The sequence below is a fragment of the Dreissena polymorpha genome, chromosome 3 (assembly GCF_020536995.1).
Source record: "Dreissena polymorpha isolate Duluth1 chromosome 3, UMN_Dpol_1.0, whole genome shotgun sequence".
In the NCBI taxonomy this organism is placed as follows: Eukaryota; Metazoa; Mollusca; class Bivalvia; order Myida; family Dreissenidae; genus Dreissena; species Dreissena polymorpha.
The window spans coordinates 32,796,565-32,814,804 of record NC_068357.1 but is presented as its reverse complement, the minus strand read 5'-3'; the positions used below and the strand labels follow the sequence as shown (position 1 = coordinate 32,814,804).

Sequence of the window (18,240 nt, the reverse complement as noted above, 5' to 3'; positions counted from 1 at the left end):
AGTTTTCAAACTCGGCGGTAGCGTTAATTGATTCTTGTTGCTAAGTCTCCGTGCGCATGTCAGAGAGGAATCTGGTCAAAACGGCCTAAACCGACCACGGCCTAGATAATTGATCACCAGCCTTTTTCACGCAGGGACATTGACAGTCAAGATCATGACATTGCGAATGAAGATGATCACAATTATTAATAACTATCTCGATTACGTCCATACACATTAATATTTGTATCATTTAATAATCAGATTTATAATTATCTTAATCAGCGACTAGGCCGTCGTGGATTTAGACCGTCCTGACGAGCATTCGTCATATGGTAACGGGCAAAAAAATGGACCAATCAGGTGCATCGCAAAATTCCGTAGAGTAGAGCGTTGGAACGGAAAGACGCGATCGCTATTTTTATACCGCGGAAAACTTTCAGAGCCGTAAATACATAAATAATCAACAATTTCGTTCTTTTTTTACCGGACAATCGGTCCTGTAAATTAGCCGACAGGCCGGACCGTACAAAATTTTACAGGAATAAAATATATATGTACCTTTTTGTTTGTGGCATTGAAACATCTCTTTATGTGTGGAATGTTTGTATCCCGGAAAAGTAACCTTTTGAAAAAAAAACACTTATGTTTTGGCACAAATAAATCTGACCCATTTATAGTACTTTCAAAATCACACATGGTATCAACAGTTATAGGTTAAATCAAGATATCATGAGTTGATATAATGGACCTGCGTTGTTTTTACCGGTATGATAAGTGTGTTTTTTAACAATGATCATAACATTCATATTACATTTATTTTAAGTGGGGAATTTAACACTTTTTAGTAGATCCAGCAATAATTGTTAATAAGTACATGTAATTCATTGTATGACGTATTTCAAATTTATTTTTTATACTGCTAGAATAAATGATATTTTAGAATAAATGATAGATATTTATATAACATGTATATGCTTTGCTGTACTGATATAATGCCATTTTAATTGTATTTATAGTCAGTATATATACCATATTATTATTATTCAAGAAATATAACATATATATAATAATCGATAATTATGCCAGTAAAAGTAGTACCATATTACTTCCACTCGGACTTGACCAAGAGTGAAAGAAGAGTTATTATTTACATCATATAACCTGTAAGTTAGCAACTATGGACATATTTATTTACAGCTGATGGAGAAAGATATGATCCAGAATATTGCAGAAGGGGAATTCGCAATTGTGTTTGCTCATCCTGAAACACTTCTTAACACAGTCAGTGGAAAAGACTTGCTGAGCAAAAGACAATTCATTGTTTATGTAAAATGGGTAGTGATAGATGAATGTCACATTGTAAAAGAATGGTAAGTAACTAAGTAAGATTCAAGATTTTATTAACAGCATTTTTAGAAGGCCAATTGCCCATAGTAACAGATTTTAATACATGCAATATGATAATAACATTAATAGACATATATACATTATTTTAACGAGCACTTGAAATTTTGATTAAGCAAGGTTACAAAAGTTTAAAATAATAATAACATAAGTAGTACAAGCGGTGTGCGAAATTCAAATTTTAAAGTAATATCCCAAATTCTTTTACACATGTATAGAAAAGTTGAATTTCTTACTAGCCCAACTATATACATTTTTAAATTCCCACTACCTCGAAAGGATTTTCACTAGCCAAAACCCTTCAAGCTAGTGCGAATTTCGCACACTGAGTACGTCATGTATCAATAAATAATTTACATCAGGAAATACATATTGACTGTAATTATATTTAAGAGGAGTACTCATACTTATCAGTATATAAATTAATGCATTAATTTTAACATACATTTACTCTTTAAACTAAATCTTATGAGGCGTAAACAAGAACTCACACAAAAATACTGTTTATACAGGATTTCACATGTATTCACATACAAAATCAAAAACAGCAGTAAGTGAAGTAGGGAATATGGGCCCCATAGAACAGTCAAGACATATATCCTCTTGATTTCATAAACAATTTATTAGCCTTTGTAGTTCAATGTAAGAACACTTCCCCCTGCTCTGTGGGAAGAAATCTGGGTTCAACTCCCAGCAAAAAGGATAAAATGCTTTTGCAGGACATTTGTTTAACATAAGTATATTTTGATCATTAATGTATTGATCATTTGTTCCAAGAATGGTTCTTATTGGTATTTTTTTCCCTTTCATTATTTATGCACACAAAAAAATAATTCAATAGCTAAATATTAACCGTTGTGATGTAGGTATACATGTTTAATTATATATATGTACACCATTTTATATGGATTCAGTCAACTTCATTTTTGCCTCAAATCAGCTTGGTAAGGATGATAGATGTGGGCTGGGAGCACTTTTTGAAGCCAGGAGAAGTCTTTAAGCTCGGCCAGTATTCTTCCTGGAGTAAAACAACATAATAAACAATAAATACAGTAGTCACAACTATTTTCTATACATAACAATTCTTGATATTTTGTATTACTTGTTTATCTAGCATTCTTCAGTGTACTACTTTAATGATTATACAGTAATAACAACAGATTTAAGGAAAAACATGCTTAAGCAGCTTAACAGAAGAAAATTGTACATGTTATGATATCCGGTGTTTCCGTTAACTTTGAAATCTGGAAGTCTCTGTACTTTTCACGTGGAAGTGTTGGATTTGGGAAGTTTTGAGACTTCCTGGGATGCAATTTTGAAAGTTTTTATGAACAAAACTGGGAGTAAATTACTCCCAAACTTCCTTTAACAAAAGCCCAGTCTACTCAATATAAAGACTATATGTTTTAAGAGTATTTTATTGAATTATAGTACCTGTACAAGAATTTTTTAGCTGATAGATAGATTCATGCTCAACCATAGACAATAAATAAAAAAACACTTCACACGTCATACCAGCACTCAAATAATTTGAATTTTACCTAACAATACACAGTGTTTGTCAAAGTGTCTCTGTGGTGACCATTGGGAAAGAACTTCTCTTGAAAAAGTTTTCCAAGTGATGGCATGGTGAAACAAGTGCTGAACGATCCTAGTTGTGCAATCTGAAATACAAATAGACATACACATGTTTTTGATTTACAACATTTTTGAACACCTTTAAATTGAGTGTTTTTTCCGTATAAATTTAATTTTCTGTGTTTGGCACTTCGTATTAAGTGAATCAGAATCATGATATTTTTTTAAAAAGAATAACTGTTGTATACATTCATTCATTTTACCTAATGAACAATGTTCTCCTGTACACATGTTTAATAGAGTGGAAAGCTTCTGATACCATCAATGTGAACAAAAAAGGCATTACTACTATTTACTCAGTATATTGTTAACATATCATAATATCAACAGTTTAGTGATTCTATTGTTAACCTCACTAATCAAACCAGACAAGAAGGGGTGTAACTTTAACCATTAGCTCAAACCTTACCAGAGGACAAAAATACCACAAAAATTTCCCTAAAGCTCTCGTCCTACAGGACGAGTGAAAAAAGCTGATGTTAAAATATGTATTTTCTGACGAGGAAGACTTGTTTTCATTAAATAAAATCATTTTCTTAAATCATATCTATTCCGAAAGTAGATCGCGAATGAACCGGAAATTGTTATTGTAAATTTCATACAGCAGGTGCACGTTGTTATGCGAGACTGTGGCCCCAGTAAATATTGGCTTTTTGATGTAAACTTTGCGCGTCCATGGTGACAGGGAACCAACCTATGCATTCACTGTAAGTATTGATTTTTAAAGAATTATTTAAACGCGAAGTAGAATCTACGGTTTCAAACCAGTCTGAATTTCGTCAGAAAAATGTCTGACATACGAGCGTTCTTTAAAGTTGGCGGTAGCGATGTTCAAACGTCCGAAACGGAAAGCACGCGAGTATTAGAAAAACGGCAAACACAAAATTGTCTTCAATTATTTATTGTGTGTTCCTCATAAATAAAGTAATTTATTTCACTGCTTAACATTTATTTTGTGATCAGCTGGCATGAACAACTGAGTAAGCAGCAATTTAGCAGTGATACAAGAAACTTCATTAGTCATATCAGCCCTTTGCAATCTTCATTTCACCCATATTTTAAGGACAAGTGCATGTGCTTGCAGGACGAGTGAAAATTTTAATGCACTTGTCCTGCAGGACGAGTGCAGTTTAGAAATATGTTTGTCCCCTGCTTACCTACCCTGCTGAAGATGATATTTGAGGCAAAACATGTGGAGGTCCTTTTTGTGTCTGTCCAGTGAATGATGTCCTGTTCTGACATAGATGTCCACATTGTCACCCGTGATTTTGACAAGTGGGTTTTTTCTTAGACTTCTGGCGATGTTGTCTTCCAGCATTTCACCAGCTTCATCCAGTAGGCGCAGTTTGGATGATGTCGACATTGTCAGCCCCATGCGGTTGAAAAGTGTTAGTGCCTACCAGAGGTCAATTGTAGAAATGATCCATATATTAACAGTAAGAGAAACTAATTAGAAGAAGCCACTTTATGACTTAAAGTGTTCATTATATCATTTTATTTTCATCTTAAAACCTAAGAATGCTAATAGATTTATGCAGCAGATATTAATGATTTTGAATAGTATACAAAATCAAATGCTTTCAATAACAGATAATAACAATAATGGATAAATCGTCATTTTTGGGTCTGGTTCCAAATGGCAAAACAAATGTTTATCCATAGGCATATTATGTTATTAAATTTTCAGATTGTTGTTAAAAGATATAAAATAAGTCCTGTTAATTTTTTTGTGGTCAGAATTTGCATAAATACATAATTTGAACCATGCTGTTAAAATACTTAAACGACAAATTTAGTTTAATTCCCAACCTCAATGATCATATGCCTACAGTTGTAAAAACCAAACTAGGGCCATCTTTTCCTTTATTGTTTAGCTATGATGAGGCCCCATATATAAATATCCCCCATTTTTTATTCCTTTAAATTAATTTTCTGTCTACAGCTCGTTTAACCCCAACATAAATCCTTGTCTTTAAAAAATGTGCTTGTGCCAACTCTAGAGCTTACCGAGTCATCCAAGTGCCCTTTGATGGATACAACTGTTGTGAGTCTGTGCCCCGCTGACAACTTCTCATTCCTGGCATTAATGAGGTTCGCATAGGCAGCAACAATCGAGGCAATCTTATTGGCCGATGGGTTTTTCCCAGCTATTGCCATTGTGCAGAACAGGTCAAGGACGAACGGAAGGCTAAAAACAACAACAAGGCATGATGCATGTCACTTTTTTATTGTGATTTATTGTGAATAAGACCTGTCAACAGAGAGGAATACTGACAATTCCTTTTACTCTTATTTAAACAAAACGTGTAAAACGAAAAAAGAAACAGAACGCAATTCTAAATACATCCACTTCTGATAGATAAATATAATAAAAAAGTTTGTTATATTCTGTATTCATCACACAAAAGTGAAAATGATGATCCAATAAGATAAAGTGGAAGCTTTCGTTCTAATCATAAACTCACTCACAAAACAAACATGTATATAGTAAAGTATACAACATATTAGAGGGAATTGTTGATTTGTTCCAAGAATCTTGCTTGAACTCGATCGGATAATATCTACAATAGACCGAAAGGTTACTGGTATATTAAATATTCTAACACGGCACGTGACTTGTTTCCTATAGACAAAGAAGGAAATCAAGTGTGGGTTATTCTGCAATAACTTATGGGCGGAGCTTAATGTTTCGAAAATAGTTCCGAATAAATAAAGAAAATATTGCAGTAAAATGCACGTGCTAAAACCCGCTCTAAAAGAAATGTAATAAATGTAGCATGTATATAAGTGTAATGAAACAACTAATTGTATATTTGGTGATTATTGGCATAACTACGCCTACAAAGAATGTTATTTGTTAGGAAACGTAATTAAAAAAACATTTATAGCATGTCAGCTTTTCAGTAGCATCAATAAACGTGATGTCATTAAGTTTCTACGATTGTTGTTTTCAATGAAAGTGACGTCATTTGCAAAATATTTGTAAATGAAAACGACGTCATATGTTTGTACAATTCAATGACGTCACTAAATAATGAACTTTGTACTAAGAAGGGCGGAGTGTTGTCAAATATAGTTCACGTCCTAAAACTTGAACCAAATCAATTAGAATCGTGTTTGAATCGAAATAATATTTTTCTATGATGGTTAGTTGCTTCGCACTCGTGATTTAATTCCTACGCATCTATACTCCTTACTGTGGGTTATTCGACAACAAAACATGATAGAAAAATATTATTTCTTAAACATAGTTGCTGTCTATTTACAGAAAAACGTTTATTGTGGAAAAGGGAAATTATCTGTTTAATTTCATAGCTGGTACTTAGAAGAACATGTACAATTTATTAGGGATTATTCTACATTTCCTTTGAGGAATCAACACCAGTTCAAATAATTTGTAAACAATAATATAATTATCCCGCTTCTATTTTAAGCCCATGGCCATGTTTTCATTCTACCATTTCTACGCCGTCTGCCTGGATTTCGATGAGACATAACATATTTTAACATATTTCTAAACTTACTTTATTAGCTGGCGCACTCGACTTTATTCTGTCCACTTTCCTAGTTATCAGTTAATAGTTTACACTTATAACTAACTTAGTTACAGGCAATTTCTAATGCTTAAGGAACAGAAATAAAGAAACACTTTATATTGTAAGGCGCCATTGTTTTTTATCGTATCACGTGGCTCGACTAGCATCACGTGGTTGCTTATGATGGCAGGGATTTGATCCAGCTATGCTAGTTCCCGTCAAATCACTGCGCGGAGGTTGAATATGTCAAGGGACGTAGACAATATTTGAGGTGGTACGCAAACTTTTCTATAGATTTATCAATAATATGCATATTCTAAGTGGAAAAGGGCCATAATTATTACAAAATGCTTGTTACAGTTTTATGCTTTTGTGTATAGATTTTGGGTCATGTTGGTAAAGAATTATGCAAAATATAAAAGCAACATGTTAGGGACATCGACAATATTTGAGGTGGAACGCAAACTTTTAGATTGCAACGCTCACGCCCACAATGACGCCGGGGTGAGTAGGATAGCTCCACTATATAATTCATATATAATAGTCGAGCTAAAAATGGATGACATAATAGTCGAGCTAAAAATGAATGACATGGAAAATTGATTACATGTAATTGAATTTTATGTTGTCAGATATATTTGCATTTGACGATTATTTTAATGAAAATTTAGAAAATCCTAATGAAAGCACAGTGGCAACATCAGCATTAGCAGCAGCAACAACAGTTATATAGTTGTGTGGCTAATATCGATAATCTCAATATGAAGAAGTTATAATTTTTAATTTTACCCACATTTGGAATCAATAAATAAGCAGAACAGTCATTATATTTCATAATATAAGTATAGCTTAACATAGTTATGTAGTTGCTGTTTACAGGGGATAAAAGAAGACAAAACGTTTTTTATTTAAAAATACCTAAATCGAGACTTGAGAACACCAAATGTTCTCTCTACCACCATACGGCCTGATACTAATGCTGCATTGAAGCGTTCCACTGCAGGTGTTGTTGGATTGGACAGTGTAGTCACCGAGTATGGTCTCAGTGGGTAACCGCTGTCACCCAGAAGATGTCTTATGTCATTCGCAGCCAAATAGTCCTGTGCTAACAATTGTTTATTTTGTTTAATGATAAAATGCTTGAAATGTCATTAATGGTTTAAAATTCATTACTAACACATACATTTATAGAAAATAACTAAGAAATAAATGTAAAATCAATGTTTTGGTAACGCAATCATTCTCTGGAAAACCAATCCATTATCAAAGTGAACACAAAGATTCTGACACAGTAAGGTGTTATTTTAAGTGATATTATGGGCATTTTCACTGTTGAATTGAGCTGAAAAAATTAACAGGCCAAAAGAGTAAGTTAAAATGTGGTTACTGACCAATTATCTGCAACTCATCTTGCTACCAGTTGTTTATAAAAATATATTTTATACTATATATTTTAGGTGACCCACCCAGTCCTGTAAGCCGAAATGATCCGTAAAACAAAATGGTGTCTTTGTGTCGTATAAACGAATCTTCACTAAAACTAAATTTAGGTTCACATTGTACATACGTGATCAGTTGTCAAACGAAAGAACGGTTGATATTCAAATGCATTATTTTTCTGTTTCCGGGATATTGTTTTAGTACGTTGATGGTGCATTTACAAATATAAGTGTATATGAAGTGAAAGTACCAAAAATAAACAACGGTTGCGATAGACACCTATAAACTGTTAGATGCCCATAATATATCAATTTAAAGATAAACACACCAAAATTTCACACAATTGATTTTTTATTTTCAAACAGATATCTAATTTCCATAATGTGTTAGTCATGTGTTGACATTTCTAGACAAATGCAATAATGTCAGTAAATGTGAAAAAAAAATCAATAACTTAATTGACCTGGTGTTACTTTATCTGTTGTTTACTGCTGCGATGAAGTTGTGTTCTCTGCAAAAACTTGACCTGCTAATGCCATGCAAATCACAACTTTGTAATACAAATCACCCTTTTCCAAGTAACGAAGTGAAGCAAGAATCTGAACAAAACATACCTTTGTGTACTATTTCAAACAAATATTTTATAAAGAAATGGAAAAGTTTTACATCAATCAGTGAATGTTTATGTTGCTTATGATGTTTTGGGGGTTAGAAAACTAACAAAGTCTTATGAAGCAATTATAAACAAGCAGATATTGCCTATTACTTGATATCCGTATAGGGCCAAACTACTACCTTCTTGTACATCAGTACATGTATTTGTGCAACAAACAACATAGCAATTAAAGGGATCTTTTCACGGTTTGGTAAATTGACAAAATTGAAAAAAGTTGTTTCAGATTCGCAAATTTTCGTTTTAGTTATGATATTTGTGAGGAAACAGTATTACTGAACATTTACCATAGTCCAATATAGCCATTATATGTATCTTTTGACGATTTGAAAACCTAAAAATTATAAAGCGTTGCAACGCGAAACGATTGAATAATTTTGAGAGTTCTGTTGTTGTCGTTTAAATTTACGAAACTACGAAGATTGCTTATATAGGGTATAAAATACTTCTTCAGTGTATACTCGGCGGAATAGCCGAGAGGGTTAATGCGTTTTTACGTCAGACTAACTCCAGGACTCCGGGGGTCACTGGTTCGAGCCCTGGTACCGGCTACTTTTTTTCATTGTTTTAATTTTATTCTTGATTTTTTACTGGAGCTGTTAAGTTCCAATGTTTACATTTATCAATATAAAGCATTTAATGGCAAACTTCAAAATATGCCAAAATCTGTGAAAAGGCCCCTTTAAAGGGGAATATTGACAGCTAAAACAGTATTTTATTATCTGAAGTATACTCAAACATTTAATGAATTTAAGCGGTACTTCAATGTAGACTTTGATATTCTTTGAAGTTTGCAAGCTATGACGGGCGCTAGATCAAACCTTATAGGGACCGTGTTGAGAAATTATTTTGTTTTAAACTAGCCAGGTGATACCGCGTATCAGTGTATTAAGCCTTTGTCGTCAAATATTGTTTTCAATAGTAATAAATAAAAAAATCGTTGTACCATGACCATATATGTAAAAATATAGCACTGTCTTACGCGCACACCGCCATGTGAAGTTATTTTTCTATGACATGCTGTAAAATAGCTTTTGAAAATCGGGAAAACTCTAAATCCTCAACAAAACTTATGATAGGTCTGATAAATGTGGTAGCACGTCACACATCATGTTAAGCGTAAAGACAAAACTCGTAGTTCTGGGAGAACTTGGAGAGGCCAGCTGCCATTGCATCGTTTCTTTCTTCTGCTTCACGTTCCAAGCTTTTGTAGACAGAGGGAAGGCACCTCCTTAGTGTGACGTCCTGGACACTATCACTTATTGCAATTTCTGAGGATGAATTATTATTAGTCCTGACAAAGAAATTAGTAATTGAAGAATTTCCTAACACCGGGACTTGGAGTTTCTTTGATCTTTTATTCTATCATGCACACGAACTAAGACAAATAATATGTGCAGGAATAAAGCGTATTCCGGATATATGAAAGTAACTATTGGATGTGAAAACGTTAAATGTTTGTACTCTTAATTTATAGAAGCTGTTGAGAAAACAGTGTGAAAACATGTTAAGTGTGCGGGAGCTATCAAATGGAACGTTTGATTCCAAAATATAGTAATTATAACTTAAATTACGCACAGCCGCAACAAATGCTTATTACTGTTTATTTTTAAAACACCGCTGAAATAGTCGTTAACACATAAAATAGAAAAAACTAACAAATTGAGCATACCTTTAATTGCCGGTAATAATCGATCATTATTAGGGACAAACACCCTGATTGACAACCATAAAATACCCGTTAATCGTTCGCACGTCTTATATAGGTCCTTAATGCACACACAGGTGATAAGCGCATTTTGACCAGAGCTTGCAAGTGCCTGTGAAATTTCAAGCGCCGCGGCGACATGATCGGAAAAACATGCGCCGCGGTAAAATGTATTTTGACGTCCAAGCACCGCGGGCCCGCTGTGCCTAAACCGCCTGGGGAAATGCCTGGTATGTACAAGTTCACATTTACTTGAGGACTTGATCCACTCTTATCCTTTCGATTGAGTTGTCATCTTTTTAAGCGATGGGTGTACGTTATTGATTTCCAATTTTAGTGAGAGTTCTCGCAAAAGAATAGTTGTATGCTTATTCACACATATGATGTTGGCCTATTGCTTCGGACATATTACATACAGCTCATGGAAAGGTCGTTTATTTTTTACATATTTTGCCGATTTCTCTCAGAATCTGTATTATTCGATTGTTCATTTCTTGAAATTTAGAACACACAATTATCACGTTCAACACGTGCATGTTTTCATCTGTTCTGTTGACTATAAACATTCATCATCAACTGGTTAACTTTTAGTTTGTTTGGAAACATTTTTTTATAACGTAGTAAAAAAATCTGTCACAATAAAACGTGGTGATAGTTTGCTTCATTTTTTTTCAAGTAACACTATTGAGTCTTTTCAACGCTCATACGCTTGATGGAAAGTTTCCTTTACCATTAAAGTGCATGATATCGTTACTATAAATACTAACAAATTGACGTCGCGAGCGGGTCGTTGTTCGTATCTAGTGGACCAATATAAATTATATCGACCCGTTGAGCCGGGCCGATTTTTCATATCTGAAAAGAATCTGATCACGCGGGTTAAATTGAACAAAATGGCGTACGCATTCAGTCTTATGTGTTAAATTGTAAAATATTAATATTGATATATTGTAACATATTGAATGAAAATAAAAGTACATAAAGCTTGTTCTGTAATAAATGTTAGGGAAGGAAGAAAATAGTATATGTAATATAAACGATAACAAATGGCAGAGTTGGGCCGGACTTCTATAATCGGTCTTAGCCACTTAATGACCCTCGGGCCGTTATGTCGGACGCGAGCCGATTGTAGACGTCCGTCCCAGCTATGCCATGTGCTATTGTCTAAATATTACATATCGTTACTATAAATAGTAACAAAATGGCGTCGCGAGTGGGCCGTTATTCATATCTGGCGGGCCAATATAAATTATATCGGCCGCTTGGGCGGTCCGATTTTTTATATCGGAAAAGAATCGTATAGCGCGACATCAACGACGATGACTGACGAAATCTCTAGAAACGATGGCGGCGTCAGAAAAAACGCAAACATCTTTAGCAAATCGTTTAATAGATCTTGACGCAGAAATACAGAATAGTGATACCATAGAAAGACAGAAGATATCTTATAGAGATACATATGACTTTGTTGAAGGCAGAAAAAAAGAGGACACTAGAAGAAAAACGCAATCTGATGTACGACAATTCCGCGAATGACTAACGGTCGAATGCGAACCTACATATTTCGAACAAATGGAGTCGGTAGCCTTGGATATGTGCATGGCAGATACTTTTTGAGTCTAAAAAATGCCGAAATGAACAAAGACCTTTAGCCAGGCAATTAAAAGGTGTTTTTTTTGTGTGTGTAAAAAATAAAATAAAAACACGTATAAATCCCTTGAGCCAGGTACTTTAAAGGGTATTCAAGGAGACATACAGATACCTTAGTGACATAAACAATGCTGTGGACATTATGTCTGATCAGCGATTCAAGCATTCCAGGAATGTTCTGCGGGGCAAGTCCAAAGACTCGAAAGAATAGGGACTGGGAAACAAAGCCATAAGATCTAATCCATTAACTCCAGAAGAGATCGATATTTTATACAACAAAAGGCTCTTTGGTAAAGGTATGTACTTATTTTCGTGTAAACAGCTGATTTCTGTCAGCTTTGTTCACTGTTGAATAACAAAAGGGGAAGTTATTCTGATTTATGTATATTTCGCAACCTCCACAGTTCATACCCGTATAAAATATATCGTAATAGCGACGGTGTTTTGTGCTTTCTGTGCAGTTAAAGTGATAGTATGGGCATCTAACAGTTTATAGGTGTCTATCGCAACCGTTGTTGTTTTCTTTGGTGTTTTCACTTCATATACACTTATATTTGTTAATAGCAGCATCAACATACTAAAACAATATCCCAGAAAGAGAAAAATAATGCAGTTTAATATCAACCGTACTTTCGTTTGACAACTGATCATGCATGTATGATGTGAACCTAACTTTAGTTTTAGTGCAGATTCGTTCATACGACACAAAGACACAAGTTTGTTTTACGGATCATTTCGTCCTAGAGGACTGGGTGACTGGGTAAACACATTTTAACAAACTCTTTTGACCTGTTAATTCTTTTCAGCTCAATTCAACAATGAAAAATGCCCAAAATATCACTTTAATGAAACATGAGAAATCATTTAATATTTTGATTTTGACAAAGACATAAAAGTATTCATCGTTTTTTGTCTGGATACAGATTGAAAAAATAAAGCATAGTTTATCTAGAAGGGACGATAGGGGCAAGGTTAAGTCCCCGTACCGCGAGACAAAAAAGCCGGTCTGCTAGTGAAAAAATCCTGATAACGTTATGTTTTCTTGCCTCCGGAGAATTGCAAATCAATTACGGAAACCTCCATCAGGTCAGTCAGCCGATGGTTTCCAAAGTAGTTACAGAGGTCCTTCAAGAGCTTACATCACCAGACATGGTTCGGGAGCATGTACGTTTCCCAACATCGGTCCATGACCTGGATTCACAAGTCGCTCAATTTGCTGGTATTGCAAATTTTCTGAAAGTTGTGGGTGTAATTGACGGCACCCAGGTCAGAATCCTGGCTCCATCTTTGTAAGAAGAAATTTATGTTAATAGAAAAGGTTTCCAAAGTATCAATGCGCAGCTTGTCTTTGATGATTTTGACAATGTCTTAGATGTTGTTGCGAGGTGACCAGGATTCTCACATGATAGTCGCAGTTTACAAAATAGTGGAGTAAGACAGATTTTTGAGCAGGGAATCATCCTCGTCGGGTATAACCTACTTGGAGATCATGGTTATCCCTCTCGAAGATGACTACTTACCCCAGACCCAAACCCTCAAGCAGGACAACGAACCCGGTACAATAGGTAATAAATTATTTATATTGCCTTGTATAGGATATCACATTTAGTATGCCCATAAAGAGAATGCCACACACATTTTAAGTGTAAAACTTTTAATAACATTATGAAAATAAATCTTGAGCCTATAATTCGAAAGTTTTACAACAGTTTAAACAAGAGTGCCAAACTGTCACAAGATACGCCAGTTTGAAGGTTTTGGACAACTTGATAACTTTACCATGACCCATATTTGAACTTAACCAAAAAATCATCTAGACACAACTTCCAACAAAATTTGGTGAAGATCGGATGAAAACTACTTCAATTAGAGAACGGACATCATGCTAAATCCTTGAAATGCACTTAGTGACCTCGTGACTTAGGTTTTGACCCGGCATGACCCATATTGAACAACTTCTCTTTATTTCACACTGATTTCTAGAGTAGTTTGCAAAAGTCATACAATCTCATTTTGTTACTTACCTTATTTTAATAGCAAAAAATGTGTCATCTGGAGCAAACACAAACTTGACAAACAGACATACAATAGGGCATATTGGCTGACATACTATGGCAACTTCAGTATCACAAAAGCAATACAGTCGGTCTTATTTTAAACAACCCCTCTTAACCATGGCATGAATACCTTTAAAACCAGGTGACATCTTAATACAAGATGCTAAACATGCAGCAAGCTCTTATCGGAGCTTTCTACATGACTAGCATCCTTAATTTATCATCTGTCTTATAGAACACCTTTTGGAGGTCTTGAATATGGTCGTTTAATACAAGATTGACTGTATGCTCCATGCGAGCTGAAAGCATATTTAAATGACAGATAACATTCATATCACAAGTCAGTAGCGTAATATTCTCTATAAATCGTATGGCAAACAGACACATAATCTCTATTTACTCTTCAATAAACTTCCTTTTGTAGTATATAATTTGAAGTTTGAGTTTTTCTTCTTTGAATACTTCACTTATCTTGTGGCATTTGCATGTAACATCTATTGTTCTGAATAAAGGAAGAAGAGAGTAATGATTTCTACTGTTAGAAAATGTGTTAACCCTTTCTCTATTACAAGTATAAACGCCGTCTAACAATTTTGCAGCCCATGGGCTTTGGGGAAGTAATGAAAAAATACTAGACTTTGCTTATCATGAGCAAATTGTCTTTGTGTCACTAAGTTTTCAACTTTGATTTAATATCATTTCAATTAATCAAAAATAGTTTCTTTCTTTTGTCTAAATGCTCCCTAAGGGATCTGCTGCAAATTTCATTAAACAGGGATATTAAAAAAACAAGGAATATCATCAATGTTAATCAACATCATAATTATACCAAATAATGATGAAGTAAAGTGAGTGGTTTTGAAGAAAATTATTTTTTTACGATTCTAAGTTATACCATATATACCACATATCATATAAAGAGAAAATAAGTGAACATTTGTTTAAACTAACTCTTGCTTTTAAATGTTGTTTTTAATGATAATATGTTTACATGTATGGCATGTTTAATGTATGAGAGAAAGTTCATGATTCATGTGTATTGCTCTTTTTTTTCAACCATTTTCTCCTTTTTCAACAATTATTTCTAGAGTTTTGCAAGAACTTTTAAAATCTTGATATTGTTAGGTAATGGCTTAATGCATAATTCTAGAAAATGAATTGAATTTACACATCATTTTAGGATGGCAATACCTTTCACTCCCTCCTGGTGTATTTCCCAGACTCTCTTTTCCCGGTCGCTGAGGACTGAACAAACTGTATAGAATGAAAGAAAATGACATTATTCATTATTTGATCAAAGTTTCATTTAAACACTTTTCCTCTAATGGTAATCAGTCACTTATGTCAATGCATCGTTCTCCTGGTCTTCCTTTATTTATACTTCATCTTTGTATGGAAATGAGGTGGTTTTATTATTATATGAACATAAAAAACTTATTGTTTATTTGAGGAATACTTGTTGTGTTCAAAAGTTATCATTTGTGAGCTGCTTCCTTTAATTTGCATCTAATGTAGATCTCTATTGCTATCATTATGAGAAAAGTATACAATTCTCAGTAATAATGAGTTAATTTTTTACCGAACAACAAAACTGTGCCGAAATGAACAATGTGACAGATGACAATTTAAATTGTATAACAATATATAGAAAGTATGTTGGTAGGGTAGACATTTTTGTTGGATAAGAAGAAATGGCTCACTTTGAGTATTTCTCCTTCCCCAAAATATTTAATATAGTTATCTGCAATAAACTCGTACACTTTTGTTATTATTTATTGGTAAGAGGTTAATGCATTTCTGATTTTTTGAGACTGGTCTAATGTTTTTATATAGGTCATCATCTTCAAAAAGTGACATTTAAATTTCGATCTAGACAATATTCATTTTTCTACCCTTTATCTAGGCCCTTAGAGATATAATTATTGTATTTTTATTCTAACCCTTTTATCATTAATATGTTTAAAGAATAATTACCTTTGTTGTTTTATCAAAAGCATGGACGAATCCATGTCTTAAGACAGGGCGATTCCTGTCACTGTTTGGGATTTTCTCCCCACAAAATCAAAAACTGCTTCTGTCAAAATTGATAATTGTTCAGGTTTTGGTCCACCTCCTAAAAGGAAATACAAACGTATGAGTATATGTAGGCAAAGTGATAGTAAAATTGTTTGGTCCAAAATAGCTCTTAACTCATTACCAAACAATAACAAGAGTTTTCGAGTTGTTTTCAAACAGCCCTAACAATAATTGTGAAGAAATGAGAAATTGCTCAAGATAATGATACATTTTGAACTTTAATTTAATAAATAGATTAAGCATAGAAAAACACAAAAGTAATTAGGTAAGACACAATAAAATAGATATTGTGCATAATAAGATTTTAAAGTTATGAAATGTTTTCATAATTCATCAGATGCAATTCCTTGTCATGTGAAATCTTCTGTTCAAACAGAACAATTTCCAACAAAAAAAATCTTCAAGATTTTGAAAGATTTATTTAGATTAAAACATTATTAACATGTCGGCTATTTTTTTTTATTAAATAAATTATGTTCATATTTATGGCAATATTTGGAAAATTGCCTCTATATTATCAAAACGCGTAGCGCGTCTTATGATACTGGATTAATGGCGAGAATAAAACTTGAGTACAGTCTTAATTTGCCGGGTATGTTTTAGTATATTTTCAGCACCTTGGTTGCATTTAAGTATACTTACCGAGTACCCTAGTTTCATTTAAGTAGTTCCCAAGACGACAATGGCCAATCAAGCATTATTAAGATTTGCTAATTTCGTGTATATTTAAAAAAAAAAGACATTTGATTGATTATTTTAATTGTTAATGTAAGAGGTAACACCAATATCCATTCTAAATATATGATTTTGATTTCAATTTGGATTGCTTGAATCATTTGTTTAAGTGTTTCCATGTTCATAGTTTTATGTATGACTGTATGAAGTGTATATGTTTTATTATGTAGTGTTATGTATAGCTGAAAGACTATCACATGTACACTGGTTGTACATCTATAGATAAGTTGTCCCTTGACATTTAATACATTACATAACTTTAAGAAATGTCTTTTTAATTTTAATGCCTTTAATCGTTATGATAAATAATTGTGATGAAATTTATAATTCATTATATTTGCTCAATTTTTTAAAGATGTCTTGTTTTTAAAATATGTTATAGTTTTAAGACAATTAATGGTGAATTTGGACGAAAAAAGTGCCATGTAGTTACTAAATAAACTCAATATAATCACTTAAGTTGTTGTTTTTCATTTTGTTATATAGGTATTTTCCTTTGTATAAATAATTGATCTTTTAACTGTTAAAAGAGATCAATATAATTTATGTAACAAAACACAAACAATAATCTTATAGTTACAAGAAAATGTAAATAGTAACAAGATGTGTTTGTGAAACACAATGTCCCCCTATATGACGTTTGACCTTGTAGGATGACCTTGACCCTTCACCACTCAAATTGTGCAGCTCCATGAGATACACATGCATTTCAAATATAAAATTGCTAGCTTCAATATTGCAGAAGTGACATTACATGAGCAATTTTGACCCATATATTTGACCTTGAAGGATGACCTTGACCTTTCCACCACTAAAAATGTGCAGCTCCATGAGATACACATGCATGCCAAATATCAAGTTGCTATCTTCAATATTGCAAAAGTATTCATAAAATTAGCGATTTGGGCCACATATATTTGACCTCTGACCTTGAAGGATGACCTTGACCTTTTACCACTCAAAATGTGCAACTCCATGAGATACACATGCATGCCAAATATCAAGTTGCTTTCTTCAATATTGCAAAAGTACTCATAAAATGAGCGATTTTGGCCACATATATTTGACATCTGACCTTGAAGGATGACCTTGACCTTTCACCACTCAAAATGTGCAGCTCCATGAGATACACATGCATGCCAAATATCAAGTTGCTATCTTTAATATTGAATACTGCAAAAGTGTACATTAAATGAGCGATTTTGACCCATATATTTGAGCTTTGACCTTGAAGGATGACCTTGACCTTTCACCACTCAAAATGTGCAGCTCCATGAGATACATACGCATGCCAAATATCAAGTTGCTATCTTCAATATTGCAAAAGTTATTGCAAATGTT

The 18,240-nt window shown here is 33.6% G+C and overlaps 1 protein-coding gene across 2 annotated transcripts; it reads right to left on the bottom strand.

Annotated features, from left to right (window-relative positions):
• Window positions 1–753: 753 nt before the first annotated feature.
• On the bottom strand, window positions 754–6,680 carry LOC127870749 (uncharacterized). 2 transcript variants are annotated; one of them, XR_008044900.1, is made up of 4 exons: window positions 5,032–6,680; window positions 4,182–4,420; window positions 2,928–3,050; window positions 754–2,404 (listed from the first exon to the last, which is right to left on the bottom strand). XR_008044900.1 is itself a non-coding variant. In XM_052413198.1 (4 exons), the coding sequence occupies exons 1-4, from the start codon at window positions 5,179–5,181 to the stop codon at window positions 2,307–2,309; spliced, it is 606 nt and encodes a 201-aa protein (XP_052269158.1). In that variant the 5' UTR covers window positions 5,182–6,679; the 3' UTR covers window positions 754–2,306. The 2 variants fall into 2 exon arrangements, 1 of the variants encoding a protein (XP_052269158.1); XM_052413198.1 differs by having other exon boundaries at window positions 4,186–4,420; window positions 5,032–6,679.
• Window positions 6,681–18,240: the final 11,560 nt, after the last annotated feature.

Coding starts and splice junctions, on each gene's coding strand:
- LOC127870749 (XM_052413198.1), bottom strand. CDS start 5,181: ATGGCAATAGCTGGGAAAAACCCATCGGCCAATAAGATTGCCTCGATT. Junction 4,421..5,031: donor AAGGGCACTTGGATGACTCG/GTAAGCTCTAGA, acceptor GACCTCTGGTAG/GCACTAACACTTTTCAACCG. Junction 2,405..2,927: donor CAAACACTGTGTATTGTTAG/GTAAAATTCAAA, acceptor GTTTTACTCCAG/GAAGAATACTGGCCGAGCTT.